The sequence below is a fragment of the Alexandromys fortis genome, unplaced genomic scaffold (genome assembly GCF_014885135.2).
Source record: "Alexandromys fortis isolate MF-2015 unplaced genomic scaffold, M_Fortis_MF-2015_v1.1 scaffold_16, whole genome shotgun sequence".
Lineage (NCBI taxonomy): Eukaryota > Metazoa > Chordata > Mammalia > Rodentia > Cricetidae > Alexandromys > Alexandromys fortis.
In genome coordinates, this window is record NW_026067893.1 from 14,754,712 (window position 1) to 14,772,199 (window position 17,488).

Here is a 17,488-nt window from a genome sequence, read left to right on the forward strand (position 1 = left end):
ACAGATGTGCTGGTTCCCTGACAGCTTCACTTGGGTGAAGCAGGCAGCTGTTGGCCTCCTCTCCCCTCTCTGAAGATTTCCTAGAGACCAGAGGTCACCACCCCATGCCAAATTCCTCAAAGAAACTAAGACGTCAAGAGCTTGGGTTCATAAATAGGTGAGCAGCCCTCTCAGTGAAGAAAGAAGGAATAGGTGCCAGCCAGCCACAGGACCCATTTTGTAAGCTCAGAGAGCCCTCTGCTGGGAGATGAGGCTCCGCACAGGAAGAGTTTGGGGGAAGGGAAGATAAAGCTGAAGTAAGGCATGAGAATCTCCTGAACACTTCCCTAGACACTTGGGACGTGAAACAAGTACAGATCAAAAACTAGACAGGATTGCAGTTTATTGACACCATGCCATGACAGCTGTTGACACTGGAGGAGGCGGTTAGCGAGAGCAGGAGAGCTGTCTCAGTGGACCTCACTGGGACCTCTTCACCCCTCCCATTCACCCTTTCAGCTAGAGGTCGTGGATTCAGAGTGGAGATCTAATTCTACACCCTGAAGTCACTACCACCCATGCCATTCCTAAACCCATCTTCTATTTGATCCATCAGTTGAGGCCTGGGCCCTTCCTCTTCTTCATAATAAGGGCAGAGGGAAAACAGAGCCATGTGTCAAGAAAGAGATGGGTTGCTGGCTGTGGTGGCACTTTTAATACCAGTACTTGAGAGGAGAAGCAAGCAGATTTCTGAGTTTGAAGCCAGCCTGGTCTACAGTGTGAGTTCCAGAATAGCCAGGGCTACACAGAGAAACCCTGTCTGGAAACAAACAAACAAACAAAGGAGGAGGAGGAAAAAAAAGAAAGAGAGCTGGGTGGTGATGGTGCACACCTTTAATCTCAGCACCCAGGAGGCAGAGGCAGGTGGATCTCTGTGAGTTCGAGGCCAGCCTGGTCTACAAGAGCTAGTTCCAGGACAGGCTCCAAAGCTACAGAGAAACCCTGTCTCGAAAAACCAGGAAATAAAAGAGGAAGAAGAAGAAAGAAAAGAAAGGAGAGAGAGAGAGAGAGAGAGAGAGAGAGAGAGAGAGAGAGAGAGAGAGAGAGAAGAACTGGGACGGGATGTAGCTCCGTGGTAGAGCACTTGCCTAGCATATGTGAAGCCCTGAGGTCTTCCAGAGAGACTGGCAGCTGGAGAAGAAGGTGGGGTGTGGTGAATGTCTAAGAAGGGTCAATGAAACACAGACTTTCCTGTCTTGAGATTGTACGCTGGAGGCCTGCCTGTGTTTGAAGCACCATTTCCACATCAGTCCCCCTATAACTGGGTTAGGGTGGTGGCCATTCCTGAAGGGGAATGCTTGTTCTGCCTGGGTGACTTCCTGATTAGGGAAAGAACTGGAATTGTGGGATTTCTGTCTGAATCATGACATCAGAACAGACCAAGAGCGCCTAAAACGATCCCTAAAAGCACCCACATTGCCGTGTGGAGGGCAGTGCAGGCTACCGACATCCCTTCGTTCCTCTAGAAGAGAAGAGAGGACTGGAGCATTCAAGGATGCGGGGCACAGCAGGCATGAGCCCCATGCCTCCCTAATCCCAACACTGCCAGCCCAGATTCCGGAGTCAGCTACTCGGAAACCTGAAGGATTAGATTCTATTTGGCTTGCTGGTGGCCTTCAGTCCGTGTTCTGGGATCCAGAAGGGTAAGGGGCTATCGGAAATGTTTTGGCCAGAGAAACGGTTTAGGAAAGGAAGTATCATCTATAACCTGGCTTGCTGCTAGGTGGGGAGGAGACTAGCGAGGGAAGCCAAATATTAAGACATCCTAGAACAGCCTATCTGCTCTTGGCTTCCAGGACCAAATACATAAACACTTCCATGTGTTGCATATGTAGGTGGGCGCACACACGAGCCCAGGAGGGTTTTGTGACTTGAAACCAGAGAGGAGAGAAGGGCCTTATAGGGATGCCTCCTCCAGTCTAAGGGGTTGCTGGTCTCAGTGGCTGCTCCCCACCTCAAGTCCCCTGACCCAGAAGATAAACAAGTGGTAACATTGTAAGGTGGCACCCAAGAAGCAGCCTAAGGAGGTAAGGAAAGAGGCAGAGACTGGCTCCCCTCAGAGTCCCTTGTTGTAGTAAACCACATCGATGCTGGGGTTTTGCTCTTGGATCTCAGCTCTCAGCTCCGGCTCCAGCCTGGTCACGTGTATGGAGCTGCAACAGAATTACACGGGCTGGATGAATGTACCCTGGGCTCAGCATCTCAGAAACCGGATCTCAGGACCCGGCTTCCCCTCACTCCCAGATGAAGAATCCTCTCCCAGGGGCTGTCTCACTGTCATTCCCTCAGATCCTGCGTCACCACTGTGCCTACCAGGGGACACACTAAGGGCCAGAGATGTGGAGTTGTGCAGAGATTCTGGTCCAGCCCTAGGGCATCACTCACCTTCTCTGGGGGAACAGGGCACAGCACAGGGGTGTGGCAAATACCAGGCTACGGAAGAAGAGCACAGAAAATGTCTGTGAAGCTGAGCATTCCCTCCCTGGACCCCGCCTCATGCAAACAGCCCAGGAGTGAAGGCTTTTTTTTTGGGGGGGGGGGCTTTATCCAACTGTAAAGGTTGAAAGTGGAGCCACAGGACCATTTGGAGATGTTAAACTCAGTCCTGATATTAGATTCTGGGCGAGGAGAGAGCCTCAAGAGCATTGATCCAAAGCCCCAGGACTAAGTGACAGAATCAGGGATAAAATGGGCTGGACCTCCTGGACTGTGCCAGAGTTTATGTGCCTGGCTTCCTCTAATGAATAAAAACTGAACCCCTCACCCAAACTATTGCTCTTCAAAGGCAAGAACCCCTAGGACTCACACACACACACACACACACACACACACGTGTATTGTGCGCTATGGGTATCTTTACGAACAGGATGTATGACAGAGCAATATATGTAAGAACCTCAACGGTAGTAAGTGCCCTCCGCACCCAAAACGATAAAGACTCTTCCATGGGCCCTCATCAAACCCGTTCACACTTACCAGAAGCCTACCAGTCCCACCTGCAGGGGAGCCCCCAACCAGGGGCGGCGCTGTGGAGAGACAGAGAGACAACAGAATGGTTTGTGTCTCCATTTTCCTAACTTCCATCTAGGTTCTCCACCATGGTTTTAGCCCATCAACCTTACCTTTGAGCCCGTGAACATATGGATGTTTCTCCCAGCCAGTGACAGGCTGGAACCTGCATATGGCGACCTCCTACCCCCGCCAGACTTCTGCCTATCCCATTGTATGTTCTTGCCTCTTGGGATTGGTTCCCATGGCAATCTCTGACCCTGACTCTCTCTCATCTCACTTTCTCCAGGAGCTACTTTCTTCAGAAAGCCTCCCCAGAGTCTCCACTCACTTCCTGTCATCCCCAGGGGCAGACACACGTCTCTCTCCACACCTCCATCCACTTCAGCCACAGTGATGGCTGCTCTGTTCTCCAAATGTGTCAGCCCATCCCTGCCCAGGGCCTTGCCTCTAGCTGTTCTCTCTTCCTGAAACACTCTTTCCCAGGCTCTCCTTATACTTTGGGTCATCCAAGGCCTATCCTTGTCTAAACTCTTCCCAAGATAGTCTCAATTATAACGTTCCACTGATTTCTTACAAAGCACATTTCATAACTACAATGATATGTTTGTTGGTTTTTTGTTTCATTGTTTTGTTTTTTGAGACAAGGTCTCACTGGGTAACTCTGGCTGACCTGGAACTTGCTATGTAGACCAAGCTGGCCTCAAACTCACAGAGATCCACCTGCCTCTGCTTCTAGAGTGCTGGGATGAAAGGTGTGCACCCACCGGGTCCAGACAGATCTATTGCTTATTCCTTTGTTTGTTGGTTTCTGTATTATACTGTACGCCTCATGGGGACAGGGTCTACGACCATCTTAGTTCTGTTTAACATGTTTGGTGCAGTCGGTGCTTAATTTTGATATGCTAATAAATGACTCAGTGAACGAGCTGGAGCCTGTATTCTCGAGCCTTGCTACCCTATCTTGTTTGTGCATTCATGACAATGTATGTGTGCCTCTTAGTGGGAGACACAGTGGTGGCATCATTAATACATAATCAAGTATGGCAATGACAGTCACCGGTGTGTATGTCGGAAACCTCTGGACTGGACAGGTAAGAGGTGAGTTTCTTACCTTCAGGAAGTCTTTCTTCTCCAGAGCATTCATGATCACTGGGGGAATGGCTGAGGGGAGAATCAGGCAATGAGAGTTAGAGAAGTGGACTCTGGGAACCTGAGGGAAAACTGCCCTCCCACCCTCCCATTCTTCCCAGACTTGCGGACTCTGACTTGTCAAAAAAAACCCCTGAGAACCTTGACCCCTCTTCTCTCCCAGCCTCCCGAGCTCCACCCGCCATCCCTGCCTCACCCATGGCAGGAATCGCCATGCCGATTCTCGATATCACCACCTGGAAGATTCCCTGTTTGGCCGCAGTCACCGAGTGGCCAAGCCTCTGACCAGCCTCATCCGTCACTGGGATGCCCACCTGCAGCTCCCTAAGAAGAGAAAGAAACTCAGGTCAGATGATAGGTTGCGGATCTCTGGAGACCCCTTAGCTTCCCCACTCAAAGGCTGGTTCTGAACAGCTCCCAGGCTGTAGGGTAGAGCCCAGAGAGAAGCAGACAGGTGTCGGGCCAGTCCCATCCAGCCAGGGAGCAGGGAAATGTTGGTCACTCAACATGGGTTGAAGAAAATGAGTTTGGGGAGGAGCCTGGGGTATCAGGTAATTTCCAGAGTATTGGAATCCAGCATGACAGGGACAGTTATCTTGAGTCATAACTACCATGAATGACCCTGAGTAGCCAGGTGGAATTTCTCCACACAGCATTCCAGATTAGTATAAACAAAACTATTAAGAATGTTGTTTGAGCCAATCATTTAATCCCAGCACTCAGAAGGCAAAGGCAAGAGATCTCTGTGAGTTCAAGGCTAGCCTGGTCTACATTGTGAGTTCCAGGACTGCACAGAGAAACCCTATCTCAAAAAAATAAATTAAAAAAAAAACTTATTGGGCTTTATGACCAGGACCCTGGTGCCACCACTGCCAGAAATGTGATTTTCTTGATGTTATCGTAAGACACATCAGTGTACATTTTTGCTTATTGTAAGTCATCCTGACTATCATATTTACACCACTTCTTCTCACTCAGGTCACGAGGCTGCCAGCACCATGCCCCTATCAGCAAGTTCCCAGTGAAGAGTCTTCTGTGAACCTGTGGGTCTGTCTCACCCTTCAGTGTTGCCACACCTCGGGGAAAGTTTTCACACAGTGAGACGTGGTGGTTCTTGAACACAGGGTCAGTATAAGCCAGGGTCCAGCAGCTCCATCAGTGATGGAGAGAACTCTCCCTACACCTGGCAGGTCTGCAGAAGTCAAGGTATCTGGACATCCCTGTGCCAGAAGCCAGGGCCACTCACCTCTGCCTCATCAGGGGGATGTTGATGCAGTTGGCAGCGGCCACAGCTGCGAAGGGTACAAATCGGCCAACTAGTGGGGGCAGGTGCTGGGGGAGGAAAGGCGGTGTTCAGAGCTCTGAGGACCACAGGGTGGGGAGGGGAGAAGGAAATGGGTAAAGGGCTAATGAGAGACCAGTAGTGGTAGCAAGACTTTACCTTGGTGAGAGATTTGAGTCCCAGAGCAGTGGCCACAGCCCCAGTGGTGGCACTCACATAGGCTGTTCCCAGCTGCCTGTAGAGGAAAAGGCCAGATCACAAGGAGAGATAGGAGTCCAGCATGCATTTTCTTTAAGGGACACTAGACATTTCCAATGCAGGGGGTGTCAGAGAGTAGCCTCACTGAAATCCCCACCCCCTGCTCCAGTGGAAACTTAGGTGAAAGTCCTCCTCCTTCTTTAAAAGGGGAGTGGGTCCCCCAAAAGAGATACAAAAGGACTGAGTGCCCTCAGGTGGTAGTCGAACATGTAGCAGAAAGGAGAGCTGAGCCCCTGGCACAGGGGTCCACATGGACCATGAAGAGCTGGGGAGGGGGCTCTCACCGCACGGTGATAGGAGCATCCCCACTGCGATTGGAGTAGTTCACAATAGCGTTGAAGGACTGGTTCACCCACTGCCAGAACACCACAGTCGGAGTCTTCCTGAGGGTACAAAGATAGACCACTTATATCTGTTCCTCCACAGTAGTCTCCCATTCTTGAACCCCCAATATTGAATTATTTTTTATTTTTATGTGCATTGTGTTTGACCTGCATGTGTGCGTGAGGAAGTCAGACCCACTGGAACCTGAGTTACAGACAGTTGTGAGCTGCCATGTGGGTGCTGGGAATAGAACCCAGGTCCTCCGGACAACCAGCCAATGCTCTTAGCCTGTTCTTAGCCACTGAGCCATCTCTCCAGCCCCTGAGCCCCCAATACTGAAACCCTCAGAGTCCCTTAACTCCTTAAGAGGGACTTAAGTGATGGTCCCAGAACTTCCTCTTGCCACCCTCACAGGTACACCTAACACAAATGGAGGCTGGGTTCTGAAAAATGGGAAGAATTCTTACACATCCCCCCCACACGCACACACGCACGCGCATACAGACACACACACACACACACACACACACACACACTGTTCTTTACCCAAAAAGGAGCAGAAAGGAGACTTCTAGTCACCCAGCCGTGTTCTGGGCCACCCCCGCAGGAAGGGGACGTGGATAAGTCTTACCTGTAGAAGGTGAGCATGCAGCCAGTAATGGTCATGTTCATGGGCACCTGGGCTGACATGCGGCCAATCAAGACCACCTTCTCCCCTGTGTCTGGGTGGAAGGCAGAGTCATACACATACTTGGCTCTCCACAGCTGGTCCTCAGTGAGCCCTGGGGTTGCCACACCAGCCCTGCAGAAATGGGCAAAGAACCAGCAGGCTGTTTGTTGTAGGGATCAAACCTGCCCTTCCTGTCTCTGCTGCTTGCCTCGGGGGGAACTCCAGGAGATGGACCAGGAACTTTGGCACTCAACCCCAGAGTAAACGAGCTCCCTGTCCATGGGGGAAGTCAAAGCCTCTCACACGTGCACTTTGCTCTTTCTGCATCTTTTGTGGTCCCGCATTGTCTCCAGGGTCACGGTGATGGTGGTTTTCAAAGGTCTGAAAGGACTGGGGGGGCACCCCAAGAGTTAAACCTCCTGAAGAGAAGAGGATTACTGCCTGTCTATCTGCTTGGGACTCTCCTTTGGGCCCTTGGCCTTGCAGAGTGGACAGCACTGGGAATGGTCACTGAAGAGGATCTGTGAACTGCAGAGCTACTGCCTACCCATAAATCCAATGCCGTCTCCTCAACCCAAATGTCCCAAAGTCCTTTGAGCTAAAGTGCTGTGTCACTGCCATCTGGTTTGAGGCAGGCTTACCTGTAATTCTGCACGATGTTACGGGAAGCTTCCAGCTGGTCCCCGGACAACAGCAAATTTCGAGGGTCAGTAACCGTGAAGAAATGCCGGGCTCTGCCTAGAAATGTGCTTTGGTCCCATCGAGGTTCCTGGATGTTGATATCTAAGGGCAAGTCCCCCATCTTCTGCAGGGCAGCAAGAACAAAGATCAAGTCAAGGACTTCACTTGGGGAAAACCTTGGTGGCTCTGCCCTGGTTCCAGAAACTGTGACCGATCCTTGCAAGGGCTCAAGGTGACTCCAGATAGGAAAAGCAAGGGGAGGGGAGGAGTTGCTTCCTATGTAGTGTTTTAGCCAGGGACCTATAGCTACTGAGGAGGGGGAGGAAAGACCGGAACCAAGAACACATATAGCTTTCCTCATGCTCTGGCCTGGTGCAGATCTTACATGGTGAGGATTTACACACGTGTGGTTGTTTCAAGAGCACCAACTAATCTGGGGCAGCTATCTTGAGCTCCTGCAGTAGGAGCGTAGAACGCGGATAACACACCCAAGTCCATTTTAGCTTCAGGTCCCGCCTGCCCTAAAGCCTAGATAAACACTTCCAAGGCTGTTTGGGAAGTTGACAAAAGCCATCCCACACTCAAGCCCCTGACTGGAGGAGAGCAGGATGGCTAGCCACCTGAGGGCTGATCAGTACCAGATCTCACATGGAGCAATGGCAGCCGTTTGTGAGTAGGAAGGCATACACACATCCCCTTTGAACCCATTTGCTTCAGCTCCTGCACAACAACCCGGCCTCTCCCTCGTCCTAACCCATACAACTCTCTCTGAGCCATCTACCTCAGGAAAGAGCAAGATTAAGTGAATGCCCCTCCACACAGCACAAAAAAAAAAAAAAAAGAATGCCAGGAGCAGCCATCTGCCTGTGCTAGGCAAAAATCCTGCAGAATGACTAATCCCCTCCAACTCCACTTCCTCCCTCTCTGTAGACAACGCCCCTACCCGACTCTCACATACCCACACACAAAGATATGCACGCCCTCCCCCGCACACAAACAGGTTAGACCCACACTGTATACACTAGCCAATCAGCCAGAATACCGTTACAGAGAGAGAGAGAGAGAGAGAGAGAGAGAGAGAGAGAGAGAGAGAGAGAGAAAGACTCAGTAATATCTATCAGATGCATTGAAAATAGACACAGAGCCTCACACAGCCACCTCCTCCTTGTGCCCTCCAGATCCTATGGAATCCCCCACAAGACAGAGAGCGACTTTCAAGGCAAGCCTCCTCCTCCGACCCCAGGCCCTCAACCCTAAACTCTGAAGATTCCCAAGGCTGCAAAGCACTCACGCTTTCCGGGATTTTCAGCCTCTAGCAGCTCTCAGACCCGCCTTCCTCACAGCTCTCTGCTTTCCTCCCATCCATCACCGGGACGTCACGCGTGACGCTGAGCAGCAGAAAAGGGCGGGGGCTTCCTAGGCTCCTTCGCCCAACCCGCCCCCGGCTTGGCAGAATTCCGGGGCAGTGGATGTCACATAAAGCGACTACCCCAGACCAGGCCGTTGAGATCAGACCCGACCCAGTCTTTGGAAGTAGTTCTGGCCTCCTTCCCGACAAGAGAGAGGAGGGGAGGAGCCGCCCCACTAGCCTCCTTCGCTTGCAGTCCCTTGGCTTGCCTCCGGAGGCACCCGACCCGGCAGCACCCAGTCTAGGTGCACTGGGCGCGGGTGAACGGCGTGGAGGGCGGGCCTCTGGTTGTGCGCCGCCTAGAGGGACTCGGATTACTGCTTGTTTACTTGGTGGTGCCTTGGCAATGGGCCTCTGCCTGCTTGGCCCCCTGGTCGGCTACCCCAGGACCTCTCAGAATCTGGCCGAATCTCGCCATTCGCATCCCTTTCCAGCCACATTCCTGTGGTGCCTGTGTTCCTTCTATGTTCCCCAGCCCTCTTTTGCCACCCAAACCCCAGCTCCATCGTACCAGCAGTTGCCTTGCGCCTCCAACACTTATCCATGCACAGACTGAAGCTCCAGCCCCCGGGATGTGCACGGTCAGTTTCCCGTGATCTCTGCCTGCATCCAAGCTGGCACATCAGAAAGACTCCTCTCCTCCTAGAGTGCTGGGATCAGCTGCTCTGTCTTGCGGACTTTCCAGAACAGAGTGCCAAGAGAAACACGTTTTCAACTCAGGATGTGAAGAATGCATCACACACACACACACACACACACACACACACACACACACACACACACACACACGCCTCACCCATTAGCACCCAGAGCACTGCCGCGGCACATCCAGGCTCTAGCTTTCGTTCCTGCTTTCTCTCAGGTTCACGTTAGGCTCTTTTACTTGTGACATTCTCCCACAGAGACCAGGGTCAGGAGTGACTACGAAAGAGGTGGCAATTTCCCCAGCCCCGCAAGGTAGGGTAGCCTGGAGAAGATGTGATTCTAGTCGCTAGTGCGGGGCTCCACAGCTGCCCGAGGTTCCAGCGACCGGTAGGATTCAGAATTGGAGCAGACAGAGCACAGAGGTAACAGGCAGGTGACGAGCTATAATCCCGACCGGCTCCCAAAGGTGCCAGGAAAGAATGACTGGCGTTCTCAGCAGCCAATGGGATCCCAGGACCGTGCAGGCCAGCCTTATTCCCGCAGCCGCACCGAGCGTGGGCGGGGTCCTTAGCTGGTTCAGTGTCTCTAGACCGCCTGCGGGTGAAGCAGGCGTCTGCGAAAGCGACCAGGTGAGGGGGCCGAATCCTAGAGGTAGCGGGCCAGAGGGCCCACGGGGAGGGAAGGAGGCCACAGAGATGCTCTGGAGGACGCGGCCCCTGGTTTTGCACTAGCTGATCGCCCAGTCATGGATAGAGCCTTGCGGTGGCTTTAGTTCCACAACTGCAGCATGGAGCCTAGCAGTCACTTGGGGGTGGCGGTGGGGGCAAGCTCGGCTGCAGCTGTCCCAGGTCCTGAAGTCCAGCCCCTACCCATACACACATACACAGGAAAGATGCTGCAATAAACTGTCCTGAGACCCATTTTTTCTCGCCCTTTTTAAAGTTCAAGAGCCTGCTGTAATCCCATCTCTACTCTCTGAACTTCAGCTGAGGACTGGAGATGAGGTTGAGATTCAGTTGAGAGCAGCAAGGAGGGCTGAAAGAGAGCTTCCCAGTGGCCTTGTAGAAAAAGCTTCCATAATCCAAGATGGTTCTGAACTGGGCAGATTTCCTCTGGCTCCAGGGTGGGAGAGGTGAGGGGTCCATGTAATGAGAAGGCAGGATGCTCAAGGCCCGCGGAAGTGTGGAGTACTAAGACCACAGCACTCATGCCTCTCCCCCAAACACAGATTTGAAAGCCACACTTCTAAGAAACACTGAGAGCGAGAGCTCCCATCCTCCTCACTGAGACTCCAGCCCTACAAGGACGTTCATGGAGCTTGGAACGCCAACGGCCAACCTTCGGAGGACAAGCAGACTCCGTGTGGATCTGTAGGGCAATGCCCGAGCCTCACCACCATGGCACGTGGTTTCACAGTGGGCTTTGACCCATCGGGTCTAGGAGAACTGAGCTCTGGCTCTCTGAGCTCCCTCTCCTCCCGAGGCCATCTGGGCAGCGACTCGGGCGCAACAGCAACACGATACTTGCTGAGGAAGCAACAGCGCCTACTGAATGGGCCCCCCCGCGGAATCCGAGCCTCATCACCCATGGGCCGAGTCATCCTCATCAACTCCCCCATTGAAGGTGGGTGTGGGGCCCAAGAATGGCTTTGATGGGGAGTTCTGAGGACAGCCAGGACCAATTAGGATGTGGGCTGGTGAGAGCCTGTATGGTTAGGGGAATTCAAGAGGTGGGAGTCTTAGGGAAGGGGATCAGCTTTCATTTACCCTGTCTCTCCTCCAGCCAACATTTTCAGGCTTCAGGGCTAAAGAAAGATCAGTGGTGGGAGCTGGAACTATTGTGTAAGGAAAAGATATGTTAGCCCTGGGGAATTCACAAGACAGGGTACTGAGTTAGCCCCTCTATCCCTTGAACTCTGTCTTTCTTCTGACCCATCTGTATGTAGCGTAGGGAGTGGGCAGGATGGAGGAGATCTTCCACCAGCCAATCAGTTATGTCATTAGCTCGATACTGGACTATGGAGAGTCAGTGCCCAGGCTTCAGGGTATGCGGGACGGGGCCAAGATACAGCATCATATATTCAGAAAAAGAGAGTGGGGACCAACAGGAGGGCTGAGAGTCAGGCAGTGTACCCCAGAGCTGGGACCTTAGGAGAGAATGGTTGTGTACGGCTGCCTGGCACTACGTCGTTGCACACCAATTCTGATCTATCCTGGTGAGGTCCTGCAGGGGACCTAGAGAGAAGCAGCTCAGCTTTCACCTTTCAGGAATGTGCAGCGTAGTCAAACTTAGAGGCACAGCAACAAGAACAGCTGGTTGGGGGTTGCGTCATCCCCCACACGACTCAGGAGGGAAAAGCATGAAGCGTGATGGGCCGAGAGCTTGGATGACCGTGACAGATGTGAGGCAGCAAAGAGCCTGCGAGCAAGAGAGAACCTTGAATGCCAGGAGGGGAGCAAGGCCCTGTGGGACGGGGCTCTCCATGGGCAGGACCAGATAAATATCTCCAACTCTTCTCCTCTTTCTTAGCCAGCACAGCTCCCCTGGCTAGATCCCAGAGCAGACTTTTCAGGCCCGGTGTTTCCTCTGATGCAGCTAGCGCTCTCTGTCCCCTTACAAAGGCAGCTGGGCAGAGGTGGGGTGTGCTGCCCAGGTTACGGATGGCACACTCGTTGACCACCGTAGGTCCGGTCCTCAGGCACCCACACGGTCACCACTACCATTCAGACCAGGAAGCAGCAGTCCCCAGAGGAGTGAAAAGGCAGGAGTCATGACCCTTTTTCTAAGCAGCCCTTTTTCCTTTCCCAGATTGTTCATTCATTTCTACGGTTCATTCGCACATCTGCTTATTTCCCCCAAAATATTTATCAGATAACTATGCACTGTGCAATATACTAGGGACGTATTGGTGGGAAAGAACTACAAAGTCCCATGATTAAGCTTGCAGACTTCTGAAAGACAGTAAACAAATCACAAATAAACAGTAAGACGCAAGATAAAAAATATTCTGAAGGAAAAATCACGGTGACCAATAGACACGAGAATGTTCCTAAAACTTTAGGGTGGGCTAGAACTGCCTGGGAGAGCTTACTAGGAGACAGATGGGGCACCGGTGAGATGGCTCTGTGGGTAAGGGCACTGCTGCCCAGGGCCCACATCGTATTACAGAACTGATTCTTAAAAGCAGTCCTCTGACTTCCACACAGGGGCCATGCCATGCACATGTGTGGATGCATACACACATGCTAAGTAAATAAATCATTTTTAAAAAGACTGATGGGGATGGTTGGGGAGATGGTTCAGCAGTTAAGAGTACTGGCAGAGGTCCTGAGTTCAATTCCCAGCACCTACATGGTGGCTCACAACCCTCTATAGTGGGATCAGAGCCCCCCCTTCTGTCTACATGCAGAAAGAGCACTCCTATACATAAAATTCATGATTAAATATCTTTTTTTGTTTTTTTTTTTTCAAGGCAGGGTTTCTCTGTTTAGTTCTAGCTACCCTGGAACTCACTCTGTAGACCAGGTTGGCCTTTGACTCAGAGATCCTCCTGCCTCTGCCTCCTGAGTGCTGGGATTAAAGGTGTGTACCACTACTGCCCAGCCTATAATTCTTTTTCTTAAAAGATATTTATTTATCTGTCAAGCCAGCCATGGTGACACACACCTTTAATCCCAAACACTCAGGAGGCAGAGGCCTGCAGATCTCTATGGGTTCCAGGTCAGCCTGATCTACAGAGTTAGTTCCAGGACCCAGGACAGCCAAAGCTACATAGAAACCTTGTCATGAAAAACCAATATATATCATGTGCAAGGTCCCAAGCATCATACTCATAAACGGAGGGGGTGCAGAGAAGAAGGAGGGAGGGAAAAGAGAGAGACAGGGAGAGAGAGAGAGAGAGAGAGAGAGAGAGAGAGAGAGAGAGAGAGGTCCAAAACCTCAGATTAGAAATATTCAGAATTTTCTCCGTGTAGCCCTGGCTGTCCTGGAACTCACAGTGTAGACCATATTGGCCTCAAACTCAGAGGTCTGCCTGTTTTGCCTCCCATGTGCTGGGATGAAAGGCATGGCTGGATTTTTATGTTTTATTTTATTGACATCCAAGATTTAAGCTGTGGAGTGAGTGGTTTAGCTATTTCACTTTGCTTTTTTTTAAACTTTTATTGTTGTTTTAGTTTTGAGTGGGTTTTTGTTTTGTTTTGTTTTAGTTTTTTTTTTTTTTTGGTTATTGCTTTGGTTCAGTTTTTTTGAAACAGGGTTTTTCTGTGTGACAGCCCTGGGTGTCCTGAAACACATTTTGTAGACCAGGCTGGCCTCAGACGTTCAGAGATCCATCTACTCCTGCCTCCTGTGTACTGGAATTAAAGGTGTGAGCCACCACTGCCCAGCTACTGTTGTTTCTTTTCTTTTTTATTTTATTTATTGTATATGGGTGCTCTATCTGCATGTATGCCTCAGATCCCAATATAGATGTTTGTGAGCCATCTGTGGTTGCTAGGAATTGAACTCAAGACCTCTGCATGAGCAGCCATCTTAACTGCCAAGCCATCTCTCCAGCCCCTTGCTGCTGTTTCTTTTAAAGATAGATTCTCACTATTGGTATTGCCTGGCATGTAGACCAGACTGGCTTCAATCCTACCTCAGTTTCAGGTACTGAGCTTACAGGAGAGGGGAGCTACACTGGCTTGTTTGCTTTGGAGACAGTTTCCTAGAGCTGACCTTGAATTCCCCATCCACAGGTTTCAGGCTTCTAGGTGATAAGATTTTATGTCTGGGCTGCTGTGCCTAGCTCTTAAATTTAAAACAAAACCCAAACAAACAAAAACTACAGCCAATGTGGTGGTGCGAACTCACCATTCCAGTATTTGCAGTCGCCTCTTTAAGGTCAACATGGCCTACAGTAAAACTGTCTCAAAATAACAAGGCCTGGCTCCCCACCCTCAGGGCTACGAGTCTGCCAGGGAGCCCTCCAGGACTCTCATTTTAACAAGTTTTCCACTGATACAGGGTCTGCCACTGTGACTCATGTCCTGGTCCAAGCTTCTCGTAGAAAGTGATGTCTAAGATGAGAGGGGATGAGGAAAGAAACTAACCCCCCCCCACCAAAGTCAAAGTATTTTAAGACTATTACTGGAGGAGACCGTTTCTAGTTCGTATGAGACTTAAAAAAAAAAAAAAGCCAGAGTGGGGGCTGGAGAGATGGGTCAGAGGTTAAGAGCATTGCCTGCTCTTCAAGAGGTCCTGAGTTCAATTCCCAGCAACCACAAGGCAGTTTCCAACTAGTGAGAGTTTCCAGCAAGATCTACAGTGAGATCTGACACTCTCTTCTGGCATGCAAGCATGTATGCATGCAGTCAGAAAACTGTATATGTCATAAATAAATAAATCTTTAAACAAAACAAAACAATGGCAAAAAAAAAAAAGCCATCAGAATGGCTGGAGCCCACTGATGAAGGAGAGAGCCCCCAGAGGTGGCAGAGGAAGACATGAAGGGCCGAACAGGGACAGGGACAGTCTAGAGTCCCTGTGAAACAGACAGGAACAGCTGATATAGTATAAGCAATTCCTGTATAGGAATGGAAAACAAGCAGATGGTTAGGAAGCTTCGGGGAGGATGAGTGGCCTAGTCAGGGCAGATGAGGGACAGGACACTCCATCCCTAGAGAACCCACACCACTGTGCTCAAAGCTGAGATGCAGCAGGGCACAGTGGTGCACACCTTCAGTCCCTGCGCTCAGCACTCTGAAGGCAGAGGCAAACGGATCTCTGTGAGTTTGAGGCCAGCCTGGTCCACAAAGTAAGTTCCAGGACAGCCAGAGTGAGACTCTGTCTTGAATAATTAAAAACTAAAACAAACAAAGCTCAGATGTGACACCCCAATGGCCCAGGGAATAGGGGTCCCCAAGGGGACATGGAGGAGAAAGTGAACTGTGGACAGGGAGCTAAAGGCTTTTTCAATCAGCCTAATGGGGCCTGAGAACTGTGTAATGACAGTTGGTTAGGAGGCCCCAGCGTTCCTGGCTTTGCTCTAAAACAGCCCTGTCCAGACTGTCCTTGGAGATTTCAGCCCCATTTGTCCTGGCCATACATTGAAACCTGATAAATCAGATTGAAGTGTGTGTGTGTGTGCGTGTGCGTGTTCTCCCTCTCAAACACTTCTGGAGTAAACCTTGCCTGAAGGAAAAATAATCTCCCCTCTTTCCTTCTTATCTGGTACCAGCTTGCCTAACACTAGTCAATTCTCACCCAGCAGGTGTCTTGAATGTTGACCTCTGAGCCTCACACACGACCTCCTCTTTTCACTGCCCAAATCTCTCCCATCTCACTTCTCTATGGAACCATCATCCCCTCTGCCTCTTCCCTGGGCCCTGCAGTATGCTGACCTAGAGGCTCCATCCTCAGGTAGCTGTGTAGTCCCTAGAACTCTGCCCTTGGAATCTGAGTCTCTGAGATAGAAGAGGCCTCCCCAGCGGTTCTTCCATAAGGTCCCAGCCAGAGATTTACCAAGTTTCGGCCTTTGTGCCTCCAGATGGAAAGCTTTACTTACTCTCTGTCCCAGAAAAGAAAATCTGTCCCTGGGCAAGCTTGGTTCTGCCCTTAAGTTACTCCGAGCATCTAAGGACGTCTACAGACAGCTCCACAGCTGTTTGAAGTTGGAGCTCATTCTGTTGCAAGCTGGGAACCCAGACTCCTCACAATGGAATTGTGAACCTTCCTTTATACCTATTCCCAGAATGGCAAATTCTCAGAGATTGGACATAAAAGTTCAGAAAACATCACACAAACACACACACAGAGAGAGAGAGAGAGAGAGAGAGAGAGAGAGAGAGAGAGAGAGAGAGAGAGAATACAAGGAAGAACATGGAATCTGATCAAGTTGTTCTCACCTGTTCCTGCACTGTCAGTGAGTGGCCTGTGGTCTCAGAATTACCCAGAGAGGACACCATCTCCATTTAGGGCCCTGTGAATCATCTGGTTGCCTCTGCACAGAAGCCTAACCTTTGCAGACACCAAGTTAGGCACCCCAGATGCTCAGTTGCCAGAATTTAACATAGAAGTCATACCTGTGTGGTTATCCTCACAGCCAACAGTGATGAGAGTGACGTCATCCATGCAGTTCGGGTGGAGAAGAGCTCCTCTGGAAGGCTGGGTTTCAGTGTGAGAGGCGGCTCCGAGCATGGCCTGGGCATCTTTGTCAGCAAGGTGGAGGAGGGGAGCAGTGCAGGTGAGCAGGGGGGCCCCTAGGGGGAGCATGGCTTGGGATGTGCCCCCTCTTCAGTGGGTAGCAGAAGCTGGGTAGCCAAGGAAAGGAAACCATGAGAGGTAGAGTCCACTCTTGCTGAATATATTAGGGGACACAGCCTAGTGTCAACGGACTTGTGGAGCCCACTTTGACGACTCCCCTTCCCTGCTCCTGTGTAGAGCGGGCTGGCCTGTGTGTGGGGGACAAGATCACGGAGGTGAATGGACTAAGCCTGGAGAGCACCACCATGGGCAGTGCCGTGAGGCTGCTGACCAGCAGCAGCTGCCTGCACATGATGGTGCGGCGCATGGGCCGTGTGCCTGGCATCAAGTTCTCCAAGGAGAAGACCACATGGTGAGCGGCACCCGGCCTGGCTCAGACCCCCCGCCCCATGTCTCCCCTGACCCAGCCATGCGCCCTTCTGGATATCTCCCCATGGGGACTTGTAAGGAGCAGAAATGGGGCTCTGGGGCTGGGGGTGGGGCAGAGATGGTGGCATAGTCAGGCATGCTTTGGACTCCATCCACAGCATCAAAAACAAAACAGACGGGGCTGGAGAGATGGCTCAGTGGTTGAGGGCGTTGCCTGCTCTCCCAGAGGACCTAAGTTCAATTCCCAGCAACCATATGGTATCTCACAGCCATCTGTAATAAGATCTGGTGCCCTCTTCTGGTGGGCAGGGATACACGCAGACAGAACACTGTATACAACCAACCAACAAATAAACAATCTTAAAAAAAAAAAAAAAAAAAAAAAAAAAAAAAAAAAAAAAGGACG

The 17,488-nt window shown here is 51.1% G+C and overlaps 2 protein-coding genes across 3 annotated transcripts in view; one reads left to right on the plus strand and one right to left on the minus strand.

The window, feature by feature from the left end:
* Positions 1 to 365: 365 nt before the first annotated feature.
* Sfxn3 (sideroflexin 3) lies at positions 366 to 9,764 on the minus strand. Of its 2 annotated transcripts, XM_050146832.1 has the most exons (12): positions 9,620 to 9,764; positions 9,335 to 9,500; positions 7,376 to 7,539; positions 6,696 to 6,866; positions 6,025 to 6,123; positions 5,642 to 5,717; positions 5,447 to 5,532; positions 4,397 to 4,524; positions 4,163 to 4,212; positions 3,016 to 3,065; positions 2,425 to 2,472; positions 366 to 2,192 (listed from the first exon to the last, which is right to left on the minus strand). In XM_050146832.1, exons 3-12 carry the CDS (start codon positions 7,534 to 7,536, stop codon positions 2,096 to 2,098), a joined length of 966 nt encoding a protein of 321 aa, XP_050002789.1. In that variant the 5' UTR covers positions 7,537 to 7,539; positions 9,335 to 9,500; positions 9,620 to 9,764; the 3' UTR covers positions 366 to 2,095. The 2 variants fall into 2 exon arrangements, with proteins under 2 accessions (XP_050002789.1, XP_050002784.1); XM_050146827.1 differs by lacking the exons at positions 9,335 to 9,500; positions 9,620 to 9,764 and adding an exon at positions 8,707 to 9,079.
* Positions 9,765 to 9,986: 222 nt separating this feature from the next.
* The window catches only part of Pdzd7 (PDZ domain containing 7), an 18,830-nt gene continuing 11,328 nt past the window's right edge, over positions 9,987 to 17,488 (plus strand). Inside the window, 4 exon segments of the mRNA XM_050146852.1 lie at positions 9,987 to 10,097; positions 10,697 to 11,091; positions 16,553 to 16,693; positions 16,891 to 17,065. Coding sequence (XP_050002809.1) covers positions 10,866 to 11,091; positions 16,553 to 16,693; positions 16,891 to 17,065 — 542 coding nt within the window. The 5' untranslated portion in view covers positions 9,987 to 10,097; positions 10,697 to 10,865.

What these genes read in the sequence shown, in the direction of transcription:
- Sfxn3 (XM_050146832.1), bottom strand. Translation starts at nt 7,536, where the DNA reads ATGGGGGACTTGCCCTTAGATATCAACATCCAGGAACCTCGATGGGAC. An exon ending in GACTCAAATCTCTCACCAAG is followed by an intron (nt 5,533 to 5,641) that starts GTAAAGTCTTGC and finishes TTCCTCCCCCAG; the next exon opens with CACCTGCCCCCACTAGTTGG. An exon ending in GCCCTGTTCCCCCAGAGAAG is followed by an intron (nt 2,193 to 2,424) that starts GTGAGTGATGCC and finishes ATTCTGTTGCAG; the next exon opens with CTCCATACACGTGACCAGGC.